We start from the raw sequence: 19,736 nt of genomic DNA, 5'->3' as shown, positions 1-19,736 counted from the left end.
CCCTACCTCACAGGGGTATTGTGATGATAAATGCATTTTTTTAAAATAGTGAAATGTTTTGGTATTTACATAGTGCCAACTACTGTAGTATCTAAGATGGGCAGATCTTCAGCTATGTCCAGAGAGCACACCGTACAAGTTTGGAAGGAAAGGCCATAACTCCCCCATTTGCTGTCCTATGACTTTTTGGACACTGGGTGAAATCCTGGCCCCAGTGAAATGGGAGAAGCAGCTGCTAAAATGAAGTCAATAGCAAAACTCAAAGTTAGTCTCCAGGTATATGGTAGGGTAACCTGACTTAATTTCTCCCATAAGAAAACTGATAAAAACGAAAGTGAAAAAAAATGTATTTGTGCATGAACTACTTAAAAGGAACCAAAAAATGCCAAATGAGCAGCAAAGAAGCCAGCAGCAGTCTAGTGTAGAAATATCAGGACAGCACAGCCTGTGTTTTAGCACCTTTGAATGGGTAATACAGACTCTGGAGGGTAGAGAGTTAAAAATTTCTTTCCATATGGCAGAGTCAATTGAAGATGCCTGTCCTCAGCGTAAGGAATCATGGGAACCCAGCCAGTGGTGGAATAGGGCTAGGCTCAACTGCTGTGAATAACACCTTTAGGAGGGGCTAATAAAGGGAACTGTTAACAGTTACTCACTGTCTGGACTGGGACAGCTCATTTGACTCACTGTGGAACAAAAGGAAACAGGCTGCAAGAAGCCCTTGGGTTTTTTATTTATTGAACTCTGACTGCAAGAAGCCTGTTTGTCTTTGCTATTTGGACCAGCCCTTTGTGCTCCAAAATTGTGTGTTGCTTCTCCAATCTCAATCCTTGGTATACCTGACCTGCCTGAATCTTTAACTCCTAAGCTGCTGGGGCATTACCTGAATGGTACTGGCAGTCAGGAGTGCCCCCCTCACCGCCACCCATAAGCACTAATCCATTTTTGTCTTCACTTTGAGCACTGGGAAACCACATTTTCTGCAGCTAAATAGAGTATTCAGAAATATAGGGAAAGTATTATAGCTTTTTTTTGCAGAGAAGAGGAACTCTCATTACACATCGAATTAAAAATAAAATAGATAAAAAGCCTCTGCTCTAAGTAAGCACAAGAGGTATTGGTTTTATTCCACATCTTTTGGATATGAATCTTGTCAACACTATTGAGAGCTAACAGAGATTTCAGACAGTATTTGGTAACACTGAACAATGCCTTGCAACAAGAGGATATAAAGCAACTGCCATCCTATGTTGTACATAACAATCTTAGGCTAGGAATGATTAGTCTTATTCCTTGGACATATCCATGCAGCGGCTCTGAATTTACACTGGATTTTCACAAAGAACAGAATCTGGCCCTATGTCTCTAAAATAAGAAACACAGGAAACAATTTGGAAGGAAAAGTCAACCCAGGAAAAAAAATTATTCATGTGACCAAAAGATGGCAGCAAAAGTTTTCTAATAAAAAATGTTTAAAAGCCACTTGTGTTTCAAAAATGAAAGCCTGCACAACCTGAAACTCTGAGGGAGAGCTAGGAAATTCCCATGAAGAATTTCAAAAGTAAAAAAATTAAAAGGTAAGGAGAAAAATATAAGCCCATTGATAAAGTATGAAAGCTACTAGAAGATAGCATCAGAGGGGTAGCCATGTTAGTCTGAATCTGTAAAAAGCAACAGAGGGTCCTGTGGCACCCTCTGTTGCTTTTTACTAGAAGATACTTCCTTTAATTATACATACAGGAGAAATTTGGGTAAATGAAATAAAGCAGATGTATGTTGGTGATGCCTTTGCCAAGAAAGAAGATTTTTTTAACACTTTTAAATTGAGCTTATATGAATCCTAGCAATCCTCAAACTGTATCCTAATCACCATCCTCAAGAACTTAAAAAATCACACTGCATATAAAAAAAGGATAAAAGAGTCTCTCTTTATCTCTTGGGAAAAGTATTACAAGAAGAAACTTACCAGAAGAAAATTTATCAGTGATGCCTTAAGATGTAACTTTGCATCAGCTAAAAGATCATAGACTGCAATGCGATTCATATTATCAACCACAACACTGCGACAAAGGAAGCTGCAGCAGAAAGTAGAATTAAAAATTAGCCTCCTGCCAGTGCCATATTTTGTATTGCACATGCTAGTGCCAACATGCTTATCTTTTCTCCTGGATAATGGACAATGAATACCCTCAGTCATTGATAAAAATGCAGCATCTCAGTAGACAGACCAAATAAAGGGGAGGAGCAAGAGGAGTCATGTGTAAAGCACTGCTTCCACTTTGGCATATTCTATCCATAGCCCCAAGCCCAGATTTTAGTTCAAGTCTCCACTTGAATCATCACTGTATGCAGGCTTTGAAATGGGCAGCAAACATTAGTCATTTTTAGCAGCTTTAGTGCTCTGTAACATGCTAGATAAGCAAGGCCTTTCATTTTCATTTTATGCTGCTTTTTACTGAATAATTCTCGGGGTTTTACAAAAGCTATTATTTAGTTTTTAATGATTTTCACCATAATTTTGGACATCTACATGAAAATACTCTTTATGGTAAGAAAATCCAATACATTACATTAGACAGATGTGTTTATGTTAATAATCAGTTAGTCTAACTGTAAATACCAGGGTGTCTGTTAAAGCAAGGCAAAAATGTAGTGGCGAATACAAACGCACACATATGTGCAGGCGTATGTGTACGTTAGTGCTTGAGTCCTAAAAAAAGAAGTGCCAGAACTCCCTGGCTTCCTGCTCCAGAAGGAGAGGAGGTGGCTTGGTGACCTGGACAACTTAGTTAACTGCTCTTACTTCCCACCTTCCAAAGCAGGCCCAGAAGTGGATGAAATAGAGGCAGCAGCATGAGGAGATGACACCTTCTCCTTATCCACCTCTTCGACTTTCAGGCCTGCTCTCGGCCTGCTCTGGAAGGAGAGATGGTGGCTCGGTTACCTAGACCACCCAGGGTACTGAGCCACCATCTCTCCTTTCAGAGCAAGGAGCCAGGGTCCTGCTGAGGTCCATCCAGGTTACCAAGCTGCCATCTCTCCTTCTGGAGTGGGAAGCCAGGGAAGAATTACTGTTACTTTTCTCCATTTGTTGCTTTTTTTCTGTCCTCCTGTACCCCAATATTAACCCTGACTTGTATTCAGAAAACCATGAAGTTAGTTTTTTTGCACCAATTTTCACCCGTTTTTTAATTTTTGTAATAAACACCGATAAATTCCCAGGAAATTTTAAACAGAATAAAAACTGAAAATGAAGGGCCTTGCAGGTAACAATGTACCAGGTAAACACTTTCAGGAGCCAACATTCTTCAGTAGTTAAGAAAGCTGCTGCATTCTACTGCCACACACAGCCTGCAGCATAGAACAGCCATAAAGACGTGCACAAAGGCTAGGTGATCCTTGATTTTAAGGGGGCAGTTTGTACAGTAAGGTGCTACTCAACAGGAGCAAGTGTGGTGGAATCTGACCCGTACTGATTAACGTCAATAGGGCTAGGCTTTGGTGAGTACCTGCTCACACACAGAGTCCTACTGAAAGCTTTAAGCTCAGCCTTGTGTAGGGTTGATGTGGAGCTGTGCTACCCCAGGAGAAGTGCAGGGTTCCTGCCCTGCTGAGGGACAGTGAGAAATGTAATACACCACTTTTTGGAGTGTAGCATATTCCCCCTCCTGTATGCTCACACAGCTCTGCTGGCCAGTAGTTTGGAGGGGGATGTCCCCCTCCCCCCCTGCTCCTGCACCCCGCTTACCCCATCTTCCATAGAGCAGGGGGGGACACACCAGGGCTCAGGACAGAGGGAGCTTGCAGCAGCTGCAGTCTCAGCAAGCTGATCTAATTAACAAGGCAGTGTACTTAAAGGGGAAATGCGCATATCTCCCTCCATTCCTGCTGCCTTGTAGAGTGAGAGACTTAACCCGTGAGGGCTTAGCTAATTGCTAGTTCATCATTTAGCAGTAAGGGAAATATCTCACCCTCTGACTCCTCCACCTCAACCAAGCTTCACAATCATCATCACTGTGTACCAGTATTAAATTGTTTGTTTAAAACTTATACCGTATGCGTGTATAGTCTTTTGCCTGGTGAAAAAAATTTCCCTGGAACCTAACCCTCTCATTTACATTAATTCTTATGGAGAAATTAGATTCGCTTAACATCGTTTCGCTTTTTTTCAGGAACATAACTACAACGTTAAGTGAGGAGTTATTGTATAAACTGTACAATTCAAACGTACAGTTCAGATAACTTAAAAACCTTAGAAAATAAAACAAACTATACACCACAATTTACATGTATTACAAAGAAATCTTTGATTAAAAAGTATAAAATTCCATTCCACCTGATAATTTAACTGTTCAATAATTATTTCTGAAATCACTACCTGTATTTACAGCTGTATATATTCACTCTGGCCTTCAGGACAGGCCCAGGACTGTTCACTATCACGTCAGCAGTGTATAACTGATCATCTTCATTAGCATATTCAAGAACTACCACATAGCGACCGACTTGGGGAATGTTCAGTCTCAGGTGTAAATCAACCTATTAGAGATTCAACAAGAAAATAAGCTTAGCATCATTGGGGGAAAAAATCACTCCATTTATATATTACTTTTCACAAACATTAAGCTGCTTTTCAGAAATAAAACTGTATATACAGAGCTTACTATGCCTGCCACCAAAATGCTGCCATCTCTGGAAACACCCGCCCTTATATTAGTGCCAGGAATATTATATGACAATTTTGGACAAAAGAATCTTACTCTATCCAATAGACATAACAGGAGAAAGCATTTTTATAGGTGGAATGTACTTCCCCAAATTTTGCCAGGACATGAGGCTATCATCATTCCTCTCCACATGGAATTTTTAATGCCAGGTCAATATTGTTTTTATGTCTCAACTGAAAGAAAAGCCTCCAGTTCTTCAAGCAAAATGCTGGGCCGAGAAGAAGGTTGTTATCTAATAAATAACCAACAGCACTTTCTGAAGCATGAAGTTTTCCTTTGAGTCCTAAGCGAACGACTTGAAAAAATTTTAAATTTCTATTTATTGAGATACTGGCATGAAAAGTGCAAGACAGCTGCACACTTTTATTGTTGCTGAATTCAGTATAATTCTCCTGAATGTTAGCATTTTCATCATTATTCCCTTAGGCCCTGATCCTGTGAACACTTAAGTATGTATATGAATCTGTTTATGTGATTAGTCATTTTGATTTGAATGGGAGTACTCACAGGGGTAAAGCTAGGAACATGTATAAGTGTTAGAAGGATCAGGGCTTTTGGTGTTTGACTGTTCCTGTTTCAATACAGATTTTCATGAATGAGCTGTGCCAGAGCATATTAACAGGAGACAAAAGGAGTCATTATCTTTATGTGTTGTTCCCATGTACAGAATTAGATCATACAGGTTAGTGTTGTATTTGTTCAATAACGTACTACTACAAAACTTTATATGATAAAGCATGAGACCCTGTTTTAATGGATATACTTTGGCATAATTGCTCTGTTTCTTTGCTTTTTTTTAAAAAAATGCAACCATTAATAAAACAAATGTACACAGATGTACATATATATATTTAAGAAATCACAAAATTATAAATTTTACATTACCTTTATGTGCTATTGTTACTGCCAAATGATACGATTTGTTTCTAAAACAGACAGTTTGACAGTACATGTACTACCTTCTAACTGAGGGATTTCAGTGAAGGATTCTTTACAAAACCTTTTGACCTTTGATAGAATAAAGCAGTGCTTCTCAAAGTCGGACCACCGCTTGTTCAGAGAAAGCCCCTGGCGGTCCGGGCCGGTTTGTTTACCTGCTGTGTCCGCAGGTTCGGCCGATCGCAGCTCCCACTGGCCACGGTTCGCCGCTCCAGGCCAATGGGGGCTGCGGGAAGGGCGGCCAGCACATCCCTCGGCCCATGCCGCTTCCCGCAGCCCCCATTGGCCTGGGATGGCGAACCGCGGCCATTGGGAGCTGCGATCGGCCGAACCTGCGGATGCGGCAGGTAAACAAACCGGCCCGGCCTGCCAGGGGCTTTCCCTGAACAAGCGGCGGCCCGACTTTGAAAAGCACTGGACTAAAGCATTCACTTACATCACAGTTGTATATTTATTGCAGCCATGTGTGTGATTAGTCAATGAACCAGATTCTGATCTTAAGGCATGTCCACACTGGCCTGCAGTTTGGACTAATGGGGCATGAATAGGCAGTGTGCACAAAAGTGCTGTGCTGTAATTTCCTCATATGGATGCTACAGGTGCAAACTTAAAGGTCCCTAGCTCGCACTAATGTCCCTTTAGTCTGAACTGCAGACCAGTGTAGACATGTCCTAAATTACACTTCTATAAACACCAAGTAACTTCATGGAGGCTAATGGACTTGCTATGAATTTGCAGCAGAATCGATCCCAACAAATTTACAATTAGTTAATTTACAGTTGGCAATAAAAACATGACTATAATTAGTATCTGTTAGTATGGATACAGGAATCTGACCTCTATTCCACTGATGTGTGACATCACTGGATGCTCTGGGGTTGGCTGTCGGACAGCTATTTTTCTGTACTCTCCACCAAGCAAGAAATGTGTCGCCTCTGAACCGAGGACACAGGAAAATCTGGCTAGTGGTAAATGCTGATAAAGCAAGCAGCTTTAAAACAAAGTAAAACATGGTGATATCATAATTACCAATTACAACATTAAAGAAAAATCATTAAAGTAGTCCAGGGTAATCAGCTTATTATACAGTGTATATACTAACTTATCTGTTGTAGCACGTCCTGAATAGGTGCAAGGTTCTGTAACTTGTAATTGCAAGATGGGTGCTTCATAGTAATCACTAGGTAACAGCACCATGTAATCCTAAAAACAAAGAATGTGATTCATACAAGAGCACAAAGAAAATTATAAAATGTACATCTCTAAAACATATGCAAAGGTCTTTCAGGGGGTACATCAATTCATCTAGATATTTGCCTAGTTTTATAACAGTCTACATAAAATGAACTAGCAAAGTCAGTACAAACTAAAATTTCATACGACTTGTTTATACTGCTCTATATACTATGCACTGAAATGTAAGTATAATGTTTACATTCCAATTGATTTAATTTATAATTATATGGTAAAAATGAGAAAGTAAAAAAATTTTCAGTAATAGTGGGCTGTGACACTTTTGTATTTTTATATCTGATTTTGTCAGCAAGTAGTTTTGAAGTGAGGTGTCACTTGGGGGGATACAAGACAAATCAGACTCCTAAAGCAGAACAGTAGTTTGGAAAGGGATGAGAGCCACTGAGGTAAGAGACCCAGGTTTCTCAGCTCACGGCTGCAGCTGACTCTCAAACTTCTGCGCAGTCAAACCACTAGAGAAGGACAGAGTACCACATGGTGTAAGCATGGATTACATAAACACCTCTTTATGTACACAATTGCTTCTGCACACTATTCACCTGTGCATGCAAGATGTCGAATTTACATGCACAAAACACTTGTGATTGACTAACATATGCAAAAAGGGTTCTCCTATGTGCACCAAACTGATTGTGCCTACAAATTCAGTGAATTAAATAAAGTCAAACAGGCATAAAAAGAAGGCACATTTTAAAACTCTGGCTCTACTGGTCTATCAATTTCAATCTATATACTGATGTTTATTTGATTTTAATTTTTTATTTATTGAAGTTTTATTATAAAAATAAATAATATGATTTGTTAGGATAATCAGCAAGTCCCCTTTCAGAATTATGGACAGAACAGACAACAAAAAAATAATAAATATTGCCATTATAGATAAGAAACAAGGTTTAATAGTACTGTTGTCATTATGTCATCTATTCCATATATTTTAGTACAGTCATGGGCTTGATGATTGAAGGTGTTCATTTCTGATTCATGCTAAAAATGTTAAAAAATACAAGTTGATTTTGACATGATTTCATTGTGATTATACATATTTTGGGTGTTTCATAAGTGATCACTTGAAACATTCTGCCTTTGTCATACTTTGCACTAACTTTTCTGAATCTTTATGATGGATGGTTTGCCAGTTTCGTAGGCAGTGGAAGGAGGTCACAGCATGTTTAGAAAACAACTTATTAAAGGCGGAGTTCCTCTTATATTTTCACTGAGAGAGTTCCCTTTCATAGGATCTTCATCAATAATTAAGGGTTTGATCCATCAAACACATGAAAGCTTGGATTGCTCTCATGAGTGAAGTGACTCGTAGGCTTTTTTAGGATTGGGCTCTAACTCTATGGAAAGAGTTTCAAATTATAACTGACCCAGATTTTGGATAAGACATCTGGATAGCACCAAAATGTGATGATTACAGGTTTGTATAAGCACCTGTGAATTTTTTAAAAAAGTGCATCCTTTGGAGGGGCACAGTCTAGATATATTTAAAAGTCTGATACATACAAAACAAGGGCAGGTGAGATTCAAATAAGAGAAAAAGAAGTGAAATGCAGAATTGTAAAATTTCACAATTTTTTATCCCAAAATGACACCATGCTCTCCTCTGATATTGAGTTTCATGTCCATTAGAGGGCTCTTCCTGGCACCTAATTCTGAGGTGGTCCTTTCATTCTCTCTCAAACTCTCCCAAATAAATTCTACTCTCAAAAAGTTAAAAAAAAAATTCAGTCATTTTCTTACCAGGAGGACTCCCTCTGCCATAATATTGACAATCCATGTTCCTGGAATAAGTGAGAATGGATCTGCAAAGCTGTTTCCTGGGACAGTGGCAAAAGCCGGCTTCTTACTGGGTGGGAAGACAATGTCTTTGCTCTGAGTAGCCCCTGACAGCAAAAAATAAATTAATTATAATATTGGATTATGTCAAATGACTCCATTTTCTCAAGGCTTAAGACCAATGCTTTCATTCACTAAAATCAGAGTGACAACAACTGATCAACGCTGCTCTTTCAGCACGCATTAGAAATACACTGCATAATGTACATATTAAGCCACAGAGCTATGTGAGTATTGTCTTCTTCATTCTCACTAGGCTCAAGTGAAGTGATTTAGAAAAACAGGAAACACCTCTATTTCCCCCTGAACTTTTGCCACAGCTTGGGAAGGTTCTGAAACATTTCTTTCCTTTTCCCTTATTTTTCATTCCATCTGCCTCACACGGCTTTAATAAAGACAACAAAAGGCCAACATTGTGGAATTTTCAGCTGATCCAAAGCAGCAGGTAATGGATATCTTAGGAGACAGCCTGTTCTCATGTGATTTCCAGCCAAATTCTGCAGCCTCGAGAGGTTCTGATAAGCATCTAAAATTTTAGTTACTAATTGTAATATAAGAGGACTTCTGTTCATTTGTACAGAGTGAATATACAGAAAGACCGTAGCTGCAGTGTCCCTCAGGGAAGAGAAGAAATGGGAGTCAATTGCAATGACTATAAAGAGCATTCTTTAGTGAAGCTACAGATCACAGACAGGACCCCCTGTATTTTCTTTTGGCTCTCATCTCCCTGACCAATCAGCACAGCCTGTGCTGCTGTGTCGCCACACAGAGTCTCTGCGGCAGTGAGTCTCAGAGCCTGGGTCTACAGATTCGGGCTCATGCTAAGGTGCTAAAATTAGCCTCTACCCCTCCCAGACACAGAGGATCTGGAATCCTTATCTCCTTAATGGTATGAACCAAAACCAACCACTCCAAATTCTGTTGACATCTGTAACCAGATCCAACATTTGTGGATCAGGACACATTGTTAAATATTAGTTACTCAGTGAAGACAGGAGCCAAGCAGCTTTTGAATAAAAATATTTGTAGCATCGAAAAGTATATGAGTCCTGTTAAACTCGCTGAAAGCTTCACCTGTCAGTCTGAACCACCTAAGTCAGTACTGAAAATATTAAATTTGGTAAACTAGACATCTAAAAAAATTATTAATAATGAAGTCAATAGGTATCATGCAAACACAGGCAGCATTAGTCACAGCAAAGCACACTAGAAAAACACATAGCACTCGAAGTTGTTAAAAATAATACATTTAAAATGACATTATTAGTTGAACTTGGCTGAAAGTATGAAAATGCTTCTCTGATCTAACACTGAGTCATCTGCTCTCTTCTGCCATTACGTTTTACCTACCTGTTTCAGACCGAGATTGGTAAGCAGTTATGCGGCCAGATACCATTTCAATTCCAGGGTTAATAAATCTCAAGATAACATGAAATAAGTAGAGGTTTGATTTCTCCACATTCAGAGTTATCCTCACTTCATTCTGTAAAATGGAAGTTAATAAACACAAACAGCCATAAAGTGCCGAATGGATAAACAGTTAGAAGCCATGCAAGCAAAATGCTAAATTCCTAGAGAAAATAAACACACGCACATATACAGACAAATATGTACAAAAACAACGATTCTGGTGTATGATGGGCGAAGATAGACAAGCCTAACAAGAAAATTAATTCACTTACAAGTATAATTAGTGTCAAAATGTTTCCCCTCAGCAACTGAGATCCTCCCTTTAGAGCTCTTTGAAACCAGGCTGACATAGCGGAGTACTAGGTGGAAGAGCTTAGAGGAAGTCACAGTGACAGGCACAACCACCTCTGGCTGGGAAAAATAAAAAGAAGGAGAAAAAAAGGAAGAAAGGAAAGTATATTATTTAACACACTACCACCCAAAGAGAGAAAAGTTATAGAAACCATTTAGCAAGGACAAACTCCATAACAGGAAAGAAAAGTTATGGTAGCGTACAAAAGAATATAGAACAAAACACTCTGCTGAGGTAAAACACTGATATTGAATAGTGTCTTACCCAGCTAGTCTTGGAAAAGCAGAATTAAGGGTGCATGTTGATACTACGCTGTGAATGGTGGACAGTACTTTGTTGGAATCCTGCAATTGCTCACACAATGCCTTAAAGCAGACGTATTGTAACAAGGGTTCCCTGAATTCCTGGATTCCAGGATAATAACCCATCCAAGTCCTGGATCCCACACAAAATTCTAAAAGCACACACAAGTCTCAGAATGTCATTGCACTTTCTTCTGATCCCCAGCAAACCTCCTAGCCTGTTACATTCATGGTGGCTCTGGTTATATTTTTGCCCTTCAGCTGAACTGACATTTCTGGAACCAAGTGTCTCTTCTCAGTCACTGACTGGCAGTGCTGCCCCCAGAAGACAATTTATATGGCACCTTATCTACGTAAACCTTGCACAGCAGTAGCAGCACAGTGGGAGACTTATGCCAGGGGTTATCAAACTGGGGGTCGGGACCCCTCAGGAGGTCGCGAGGTTATTACATGGGGGGGTCGCGAGCTGTCACCCTCCACCCCAAACCCTGCTTTGCCTCCAGCATTTATAATGGTGTTAAATATATAAAAAAGTGTTTTCATGCATAAGGGGGGTCGCAATCAGAGGCTTGCTATGTGAAAGGGGTCACCAGTACAAAAGTCTGAGAACCCCTGACTTATGCAGACAGGCAGAGGGGTTCAGTAATTGGTGGTGGAATAGCAAATGAACGGACTTAGCATGACCTCAAGGGTTCCTCTATTCTGCCTTATGCTTCCTCTCTTCATGGTTCACACCTCCTAACCCTCTCTCTCCCCCTTTTCAACATGCCCAGGTGACTGTCCCCTTATACTACCACCACCTTCTTGGTCTGTTCTCCCTTTCAAGCACACAGACATTCCACTCTCCCTACCTTCTGGAACAAAGATCACCCAATAGGGCTGCCCCTTCTAAAGACCTCACCTTCTCTGATCTCTGAAAGGTAGCTAATGGCTAATGCCACCAGGACAGGCCTTGCTCATTTTCAGAGCATGTGCTTATTGGTCATCATTAGAGAACAAGAGTATTTGTATACAGCCGTCCCCTTTATTAAAATAAAAAGGAAAGCAGGAGAGCAGAATGGAATCTAGAAATGGGAGAGCTATAGAGGGCACGTGTACAAATACTTTAAGTATAACAGAGGGCAGAAGGAAATAGGAGAGCAGAAAGGAAAGTTCAACAGAAAATATGGAAAAATAGGAGAAGCTTTTACAACTATTTTTGAAGGGAGGAGAGTGATAGTTCAGAGGAGTGAGGCTGGGAGAGAAGCAGATGAGGAAATATTGAAAGAATATATATTTGACAGAGAAAAGGCAAAAGGAAAAGAAGCCTGAAGCTTTACTGACAGAATAGTGTTTGAGACATGATGGGAAGGTTTGAGAGTATAGACAGGAAAGCAAGAGTGAAGAGACGGAAGGAAGATACCTGTGGGGAAGGGTGGACAGTCTTGTGTTTAAGGTAAAGTTGGGGAGGTGGGGCTAGACCAAGGTCTGCCATAGGCCAGATTGCTTAGGCCAACATTTTAAAATGTGGGTGTCACACTGAAGTATATTAAAACACATTAGTGGCGTGACAGTGCACTCGCAGCTCCTGCTAAGGACACACAATGACTAATTATTTCATCTGAATGACAACATTGCCACCTTTTAGATTGTCTCCTTCCACAAAAGTCGTAGCATTAGTATATCATGTAACAATGTGGCAGCCTCCCAAAAATGCTGGGATAATTGTTTCATTTCCCTGCAAGACATGGGTAAGCTATGTCAAAATCCAGAATGCCTTTGACATAAGAAGTGTGCAGGTAATTCAGCTGTCCTACAAGGATACAACTATCTAAGGCTCAAATCATACAAATACTTGCATAAATGTATAGCTTTACTCATGCAAGTAAAGTTATGCATATGTGTATTTACAGGATCAGAGTCTAGATTATTCATAAGATCAGCCATACTGGGTCAGACCAAAGGTCCATCTAGCCCAGTATCCTGTCTTCCGACAGTGCCAGGTGCCCCAGAGGGAATGAACAGAACAGGTAATCATCAAGTGATCCATCCCCTGTCACCCATTCACAGCTTCTGGCAAACAGAGGCTACAGCCACTATCCCTGCCCATCCTGGCAATTCCACTACCTTCTTCATAAAATGTCAAGTGGGTATGAAACAAAAGAGGGACAGTATAGAGTGGAAGTTAAGAAATCAGATCTTCGAAGAGTAGCTTTTGTGAATGTGGGTGATTTCAAAAAGTTAACAAAAGGAGCCCCCAAGTAAAAAAAAAAAAAAAAAAAACGAACAAAGAGGAAAAAGGAAAATGATGACTTGCCCAATGGTTACATATTTACCCTTCAGTTTATGGTTGCCCCATTGGTCCTCGGATACCCTACCAAAGTTGGACATAAAATGTTCTAAGAACTGTAAATCTAATCTGCACCAATTTAACAGAACCACACATTCAAGAATGGTCACCAACTAGCCTTTATTGCTTAAATTTACTGTTTTATAACTGCCAGTTCCTTTGCTCTGAATTCTGTGCAACTCTTCTAATTCCTGCCCTAGACACAGCAGATGATGGGCACTTTCTTCCTCTGATTTACTCACTTGGACTCTGTTCATGATAATCTAACTTGTAAACAATCACAAGACTGTAATATTCATGCACAGTCACATTCTTGCTTGGATGCTGCTGCTTTATTCAACGATCAACAGGCCTATTTGCTACAATGCAAATATGTCAAGCCTGCTGTCTCTCAACCACTGTAGTAGCAAGGGCATACTTTATTTTGACCTCCTCCATGACTTTACATTCAGGTAGCAATATTAAGTAGACATAAGCTCCAAGGGCTGCATTTTCATCCAACAGCATTTAATCAATGACATACTTGTATGGAAGACATCTGTGCATATCCTCTCCAACTAAAGCCAGGAAATTCCTGGGGGTCATAACCAAACCGAATGCCTCTTCCACTGGCAGTGGTACCATCTTCGATCTCAAACTTCATGTGGTGTAAATCAGGGAAAAAGTGGTTCTTTTCAGGCCTTTCATAAAGAAAACAAACAAACATGGAGGAGCTATTTATTTTCTCTGAATATCTGAATTTCTCCATATAAAAAAACGGTAACACCTCCCTGTCAGCAGTCATACTGTTACCAACAAAATACAACTACAACTGCTGACTGCACCTCAAATATCATTTTGGAAGTAACTGTGTTTTGGGTCATCTGACAAATTCATGTGTTACCTCATCACTTGTGAGTAATGAGACCAACCCAAATTCATTGTTGTATTAATTTTCATCATACCATCACCTAGGCCAAAGGTGCATGATATTTTTATGGTATCAGTTTACCTGCAATGATTTGCCTGGATATCAGCTTCCCACGTGGATGGGGTGCACATGTTAATACTCAGTATAGCAGGAAACCTCCACCCAGCAATGCAATTAGAAGGCACTAGCTAATCTCTGTATGACTTTCCTCTGAGAAAATGAAGCACTGAGGTCGGGGCAGGCTGGTGACAGTGGAATCCTCTGAACTCTGGTTAATTCATACATTCCTGGTGTCACCAGGAATGTATGATAATAGGAAGGATTCAAACGGCTTCTGTTAATGAGCTAAATTCTGTTCTCTGTTATACTGGTGCAACTCTACTGACATAACTGAGAGGGAAACTTGGTTTATTTTACTTTTTAAAGCAACATACGTAATGCTATTGCGAAAGATGGAGATGATTGTTAATTAAATGAGTACCAAAAGCCATAAATATAAAGATGAAGAAAAGTGGTGGGCAGGAAGCATCTGCAGAGTAGCTGATACCACAGCCTACCAGCTAATTTATCAACAAATCATGTGAAAAAATACCCAGGAATCCTGGGCAGTTTCAAATGATTGTTTTGAAGCATGAACTGTGGTTACGTCTGCACTTGGAGCTGGGATGCGATTCCCAGCTTGTGCAGACATACTTACACTAAATCTACTTCAGCTAGCTCGGTATAAATTGTAGTGTAGCCTCGGTAGCACAGGCAGTGGCAAGTGGTGGGAGGGGCTAGATGTCCCAAGTATGTACCCAAGGGGTCCGAGCATTTTTGTGCTCAGGGCAGCTAGCCTGCCCTGCTGCTCACCACTGCCTGTGCAACCATGGCTACACTACTATTTTTAGCCAGATAGCTCGGGTAGGGCTAGCAAGAATGTGTCTATGCAAGGTGGGAATCACACCCCCAGCAAAATGTGTAGATGTAGCCTAAAGGTCTCAGCAAGACTTACTTCTGACAGGTCGTTCCCACTATGTGGTTTCTGCACTGGCAGGCACCTGATGGCTCGCTGCACACAAGATTGACAGATCCTCCGACATCACATTGGCAGCCTATCAGGTAAAGAACAGAAGCCACATTTTTCATCAGAAAATGTAATACACATTACCAGAAAGCACACCTCACTTCCTCTAATTCGTGATTCTCAACCTGTGGCCCATGTGCCACTTGTGGCCCAAGCAGCACACAGCTGTAGCCCATGTGACATCTTCAAGGCCGTATAGATAGTATTGGATGCGGCCCACATAACATGTTGTGGGCTGCATATGCCACCCATAATGGTAAATAAGTTGAGAACCACTGCTCTAATTAAACCGCCATTAAGTGGCAATGCAAATTTCCCCCTTCAGACTCTCTTGTGAGATTTTCAAACAAATGTTAATACAGTTGTACATATTTCAGTTATTTCTGGTTTCTCATAAGGGGTTCTTTTTTTAAATATGACATAAAATTTCTTTTCCTGGTCAAAATATTAAATAGTAAATACGAGCCATGCTTACTGTTTGCTGTGATTAAGGTTTATCAATATAAGCATTCAGTTTTTCTATTCAATGGGACGGCTTTCTATAATGACGGTTAAAATAAGCATGCAGTGGGAATACAGTGGCAATTTATTTTTTTAAAGTACAAAACAAAGTTTATTTTTGAGGGACAGCTACCACAATGTTTTGATTTGTGGTACAAAAATTACATACCGTATATAATCATATATTTGTATATACATAATTTTTGAAAAAATACTGGACAAACTATGGACTTGATACAGCAAACAGGACTTCGGGCACAAAATAAGGACATCCTTAAAAGTATATCTAGGTAAAAAAATGCAAAGCCGAGTGCTTCAAGGTTCTTAAGTCAACATTTACACATCAAAATAGAAGTGGCCTATTTTTCTGATGTGCTGAGGATCCATAAATCTCCTTGGAATCTATGAAAACTTTAGGTGCTCAACCCTTTGAAAATCAGACCACTTTTGCTTAGGTACTTTACTTTTATTATCTAGGTTTGATCATTTTGGACATAATTTTTAACTCCACACATGAAGAAGGGATTGCTTAAAGAACTGAAATGATCTAAAAATATATTTTAAAATCTTAAATCATTAAGGTTGATCTGATCCAAATCCCAATGAAGTCTATGGGGATGTTTCCAGCAATTTCAATATATTTTGGGCTAGGCCTCAACAGAAAAGACTTAAAATGACATACAAGTACATCTCGGGGTAGGGGGAAAGCAGTTTACAATCTGCTAGGATCTGAATTCAGCATTTCACAGTTTTCCTGCAGCAGCTGATAACATTACAAACAGCTAAGCACAGCATGGAGCTGCAGTTCTAATAGGCATCGGTGATGTTATTAATTCTTGCAGAAGAAACAAATAACCCTGATCTAAGGTCCCAAAAGGAAAGTAAAAGGAGAAATAATTTTCAAATATCTTGTTTTAAAGTCTATTTAATTGTGATATTTAGGTCTTTCCATATGTTTTGTTTGGGTAAAATTTACCTCATCTTGGAGACACTTCACAAGGCCTTCCATTTCATTTAAACATCCTCCAAGTGTGGAGTGGGAAAGGTATCAGCCTTTGTCAGAGAGGCTCTGTATGCTATAGAAACAACAGCCCTGTTCCCTGTCCCTTTAGATGGAAATAGGTGACTTAACTGGTGCAGAGAGCCCTAAGGAAGATGACAGAATATTCATGAGCAAAACTAATTGCTCATGAATGAGCTCAATCTGCACACTCAAACTGGGGTTTACACTTCTACATTTATGACATGCACTCAGAAGTGATAGTGTAAAAAAAATGCACATCCAGGTGGTTTAGTGTTTAAACAGAGGCCTTGTTCTGAAAATGTGACCCTTGAGATTTTAAAGACACTTTAATTACCATGTGTAACTACTCTGTTGGAAACACTCATTTTCCATTTTACCTTGACACCCAAAGTAATTCCTGTTTTCCAGAGCATAATAGCCAGCTTCACAAGTGTCACAGGAACCTCCACAAACATCAGGCTTGCAATGACAGTCACCATTCTTCTGCGGAGAAAATGATTTCATCAAGATGGTTTCAACTTTTTGTTCAATATTTCTTATTCAAAAGGAAAAAAAATCCTGACCAGAACAAATAAGATATTTTCAGGATATTACTATTGCTATCTGTCGCCTTGAACAGACAGTCTAAAGGATATGTGGTCAAGACCCTAAAAAAACTTGCTGGGGAAGTTTTATATAATACTGTATATCTGGAATGTCACCAGTTATTTGTCAATACAAGGACAATAACCATTTCTAGCAATTCTACCCTGCTGAGTGTTAAAACACTTCCTTTCTATGCAAACTTAATTTCTCTTTACCTGCTGACACTCTCCGACTCCACTTAGTGTTCCAGTCACATCACATTGGCACTCTGCGAAGACAGACACATTGACCTGAATTTCATCTTCCTAGGAAGCCTTTGGACTAAAAGCAACAGAATCTGAAATAGCGATTCACTGAGCATTAATGTGAATTTTCCTCTGGAAGTCACACTGCCTTCTGGAGCTCTAAGACATGAAGGAGGAACACCCACTTCTCAGGAGTGCAGAATACACTGCTTTACGGCAAGTGTGAGGGCAGAAAGAGAGTAAGGCCAGGCCATGACACTACCTCCCCACTGCCACATTGTTGATGGCTCGCCCTCCAGATGATGCTAGCACAGAGCAAGCCCTTCCCTCAGGAAAGCACAGGAAATACAGCTATGGCCAGTCCCTGAATTGCAGGAGGATAATGGGATGAGGGGAGAGGAAAAGGAAAGGGAGAAAGGGTGAGGGCTTCTTGTGTCCTTCTCTCCCGTACACAACTGGGCAGTTATCATCCACACACTGGTCTGAAATATCCCAATTTGGGTTTGACAAAGACAGGCTTGAATTGAGACTGAGGAATTGTCTGCCCTTCCTTCTACCCAGGACCAAGAGTGATATTGCTCAGATCATTGGAGGTACTTATGTGGAGAGAGAAAAAGCTCCTTCTGCCAGAGTGATTGACTATTCCTTATTTTCCAGTGCTATCCTTGGGACAATTACAACATGCTTCATGAAATAGAAATGAGACAAATATCACAGGAACCATCTTTGCTGACATAGGTGCATTGTGCCGCCACGGAAGTGCCCCTACTGCCACTGGGACTATGGAGAGGTGATGTGACTGGTCTCTGGGGAGAAGATACAGACTGAGCTATATCTGGATTCAGTGCTATCCAGATAGTGGTGGTAGCTCTAGAGCTGGATGTATACCTCATCTTTCCACCCATTGGGAGGTTGCTGTGAAGCAATCCACTAGAAGAGAAACATACGGAAGGAGGACTTTAAAAATAAAATGGTTGCTCTGCAATTTACAAACAGATGGTACACCACATCCTCATTAACTGCAGCTGTCAGCTGCAGAGTACCAGCTGCAACCCTCACACTGATCTTACTTAGACATAAATAACAGCAGGCTGTGCAAATTGTGAAGCCAGTAAGAATGCTTTCTCACCCTTGATAACTTAGGAGAATAAACTATCAGAGGAGAAAGAACATTTTCTCCAAACTCTTGGGCAAATTCTGCTCTAAGTTATAATGGTATAAAGTCTGCATAACTCTTCTGAAGTCACAATGGGATTACATCTGATTCATACAAATGTAACTGAGAGCAGAATTTGGGCCAACATCTTCAAATGTTAGTTCCAGGATAGGGTCTGAGTTTTGAAAACAAGTGTAAGAATCATGGGTAATTTGGTACCAAATGTCAGCAGTATGTAAAATCTGCTGTTATCATACAATAACCAACATAGAAGGTTTGTGTCACTAATTATAGCTGATGAAGATGGATAAAAAGAGTTTAACCATCTTTGATGACCTGAAGAAATACATGTATGAAATCTTACCTGTACATCCATCAGGGTTTTCTCTGGCCAGATTCCAGTAAAGTGGTTTGCATCTGCTACATATAGGACCTTCAACATGCTGCAGACACTGACAATAGCCCTAATGGCAGAAAAGAATCAAACATTGGGCATCCCAGTATCCAGATTATTTTAAATAATGAAAAGAATGTTCTTTGAACAATGAGGCACTACTGAGATTTCTTCCTACTATGGAACTCCACGGAATGCGAATAATGTGCAACAGATGGGTCAGTATTATATCAGACAGCATGTCTATACTAGCTAAGATAAGAGTGAATACCCAGGGAGCCATTTACAGTGAACAAGTTAACAATGGACAAAATAAGCCCAGAACGTGAGATGAGGAAAAGCATAAGTCGTGCATGGACAGTTAGTTCAATACTTTTTAAAATAAGGATTAGAGGATGTGGCTGTGGCTATGGCAGGGATGGCCAGAACCAGGACAGTAGGAAGAGACTCTAAATCCTTCTGGATTAATAAAATAGAAGCTAAAAAGGCTGCAAAAGAAAAAGAAAAGAAAAGTGAGGGGAGGGGTGGGGTACTCACAAGAATAGCAATGTTCGGAACACCGAACCTTAAGGTGGCTCTAAGTAATCAGACAATCACTTTGATAGGAGTAGATGAAAATTCTACAAGCACAAAACAAGCACTTCATATAAAAATTAATATGGCTAACAATTTTATGGCAAATAAAGGGTAAAGAGTGCACTAT

The 19,736-nt window shown here is 40.0% G+C and overlaps 1 protein-coding gene across 1 annotated transcript in view; it reads right to left on the bottom strand.

Moving 5' to 3' along the window:
• LAMA3 (laminin subunit alpha 3) overlaps positions 1–19,736 on the bottom strand; it is a 186,041-nt gene that overhangs the window by 83,332 nt on the left and 82,973 nt on the right. Inside the window, exons 16-26 of the mRNA XM_034762779.1 lie at positions 19,004–19,103; positions 17,454–17,506; positions 17,031–17,136; positions 15,057–15,156; positions 13,676–13,832; positions 10,110–10,242; positions 8,664–8,806; positions 6,769–6,869; positions 6,504–6,657; positions 4,379–4,539; positions 1,967–2,075 (exon numbers count right to left, since the gene is read on the bottom strand). Coding sequence (XP_034618670.1) covers positions 1,967–2,075; positions 4,379–4,539; positions 6,504–6,657; positions 6,769–6,869; positions 8,664–8,806; positions 10,110–10,242; positions 13,676–13,832; positions 15,057–15,156; positions 17,031–17,136; positions 17,454–17,506; positions 19,004–19,103 — 1,317 coding nt within the window. The remainder of the gene's footprint in view (positions 1–1,966; positions 2,076–4,378; positions 4,540–6,503; positions 6,658–6,768; positions 6,870–8,663; positions 8,807–10,109; positions 10,243–13,675; positions 13,833–15,056; positions 15,157–17,030; positions 17,137–17,453; positions 17,507–19,003; positions 19,104–19,736) is intronic.

The sequence above is a fragment of the Trachemys scripta genome, chromosome 2, assembly GCF_013100865.1.
Source record: "Trachemys scripta elegans isolate TJP31775 chromosome 2, CAS_Tse_1.0, whole genome shotgun sequence".
In the NCBI taxonomy this organism is placed as follows: Eukaryota; Metazoa; Chordata; order Testudines; family Emydidae; genus Trachemys; species Trachemys scripta.
Note: the sequence above shows the minus strand (reverse complement) of the source record. Positions and strands in the feature narration are given on the sequence as shown.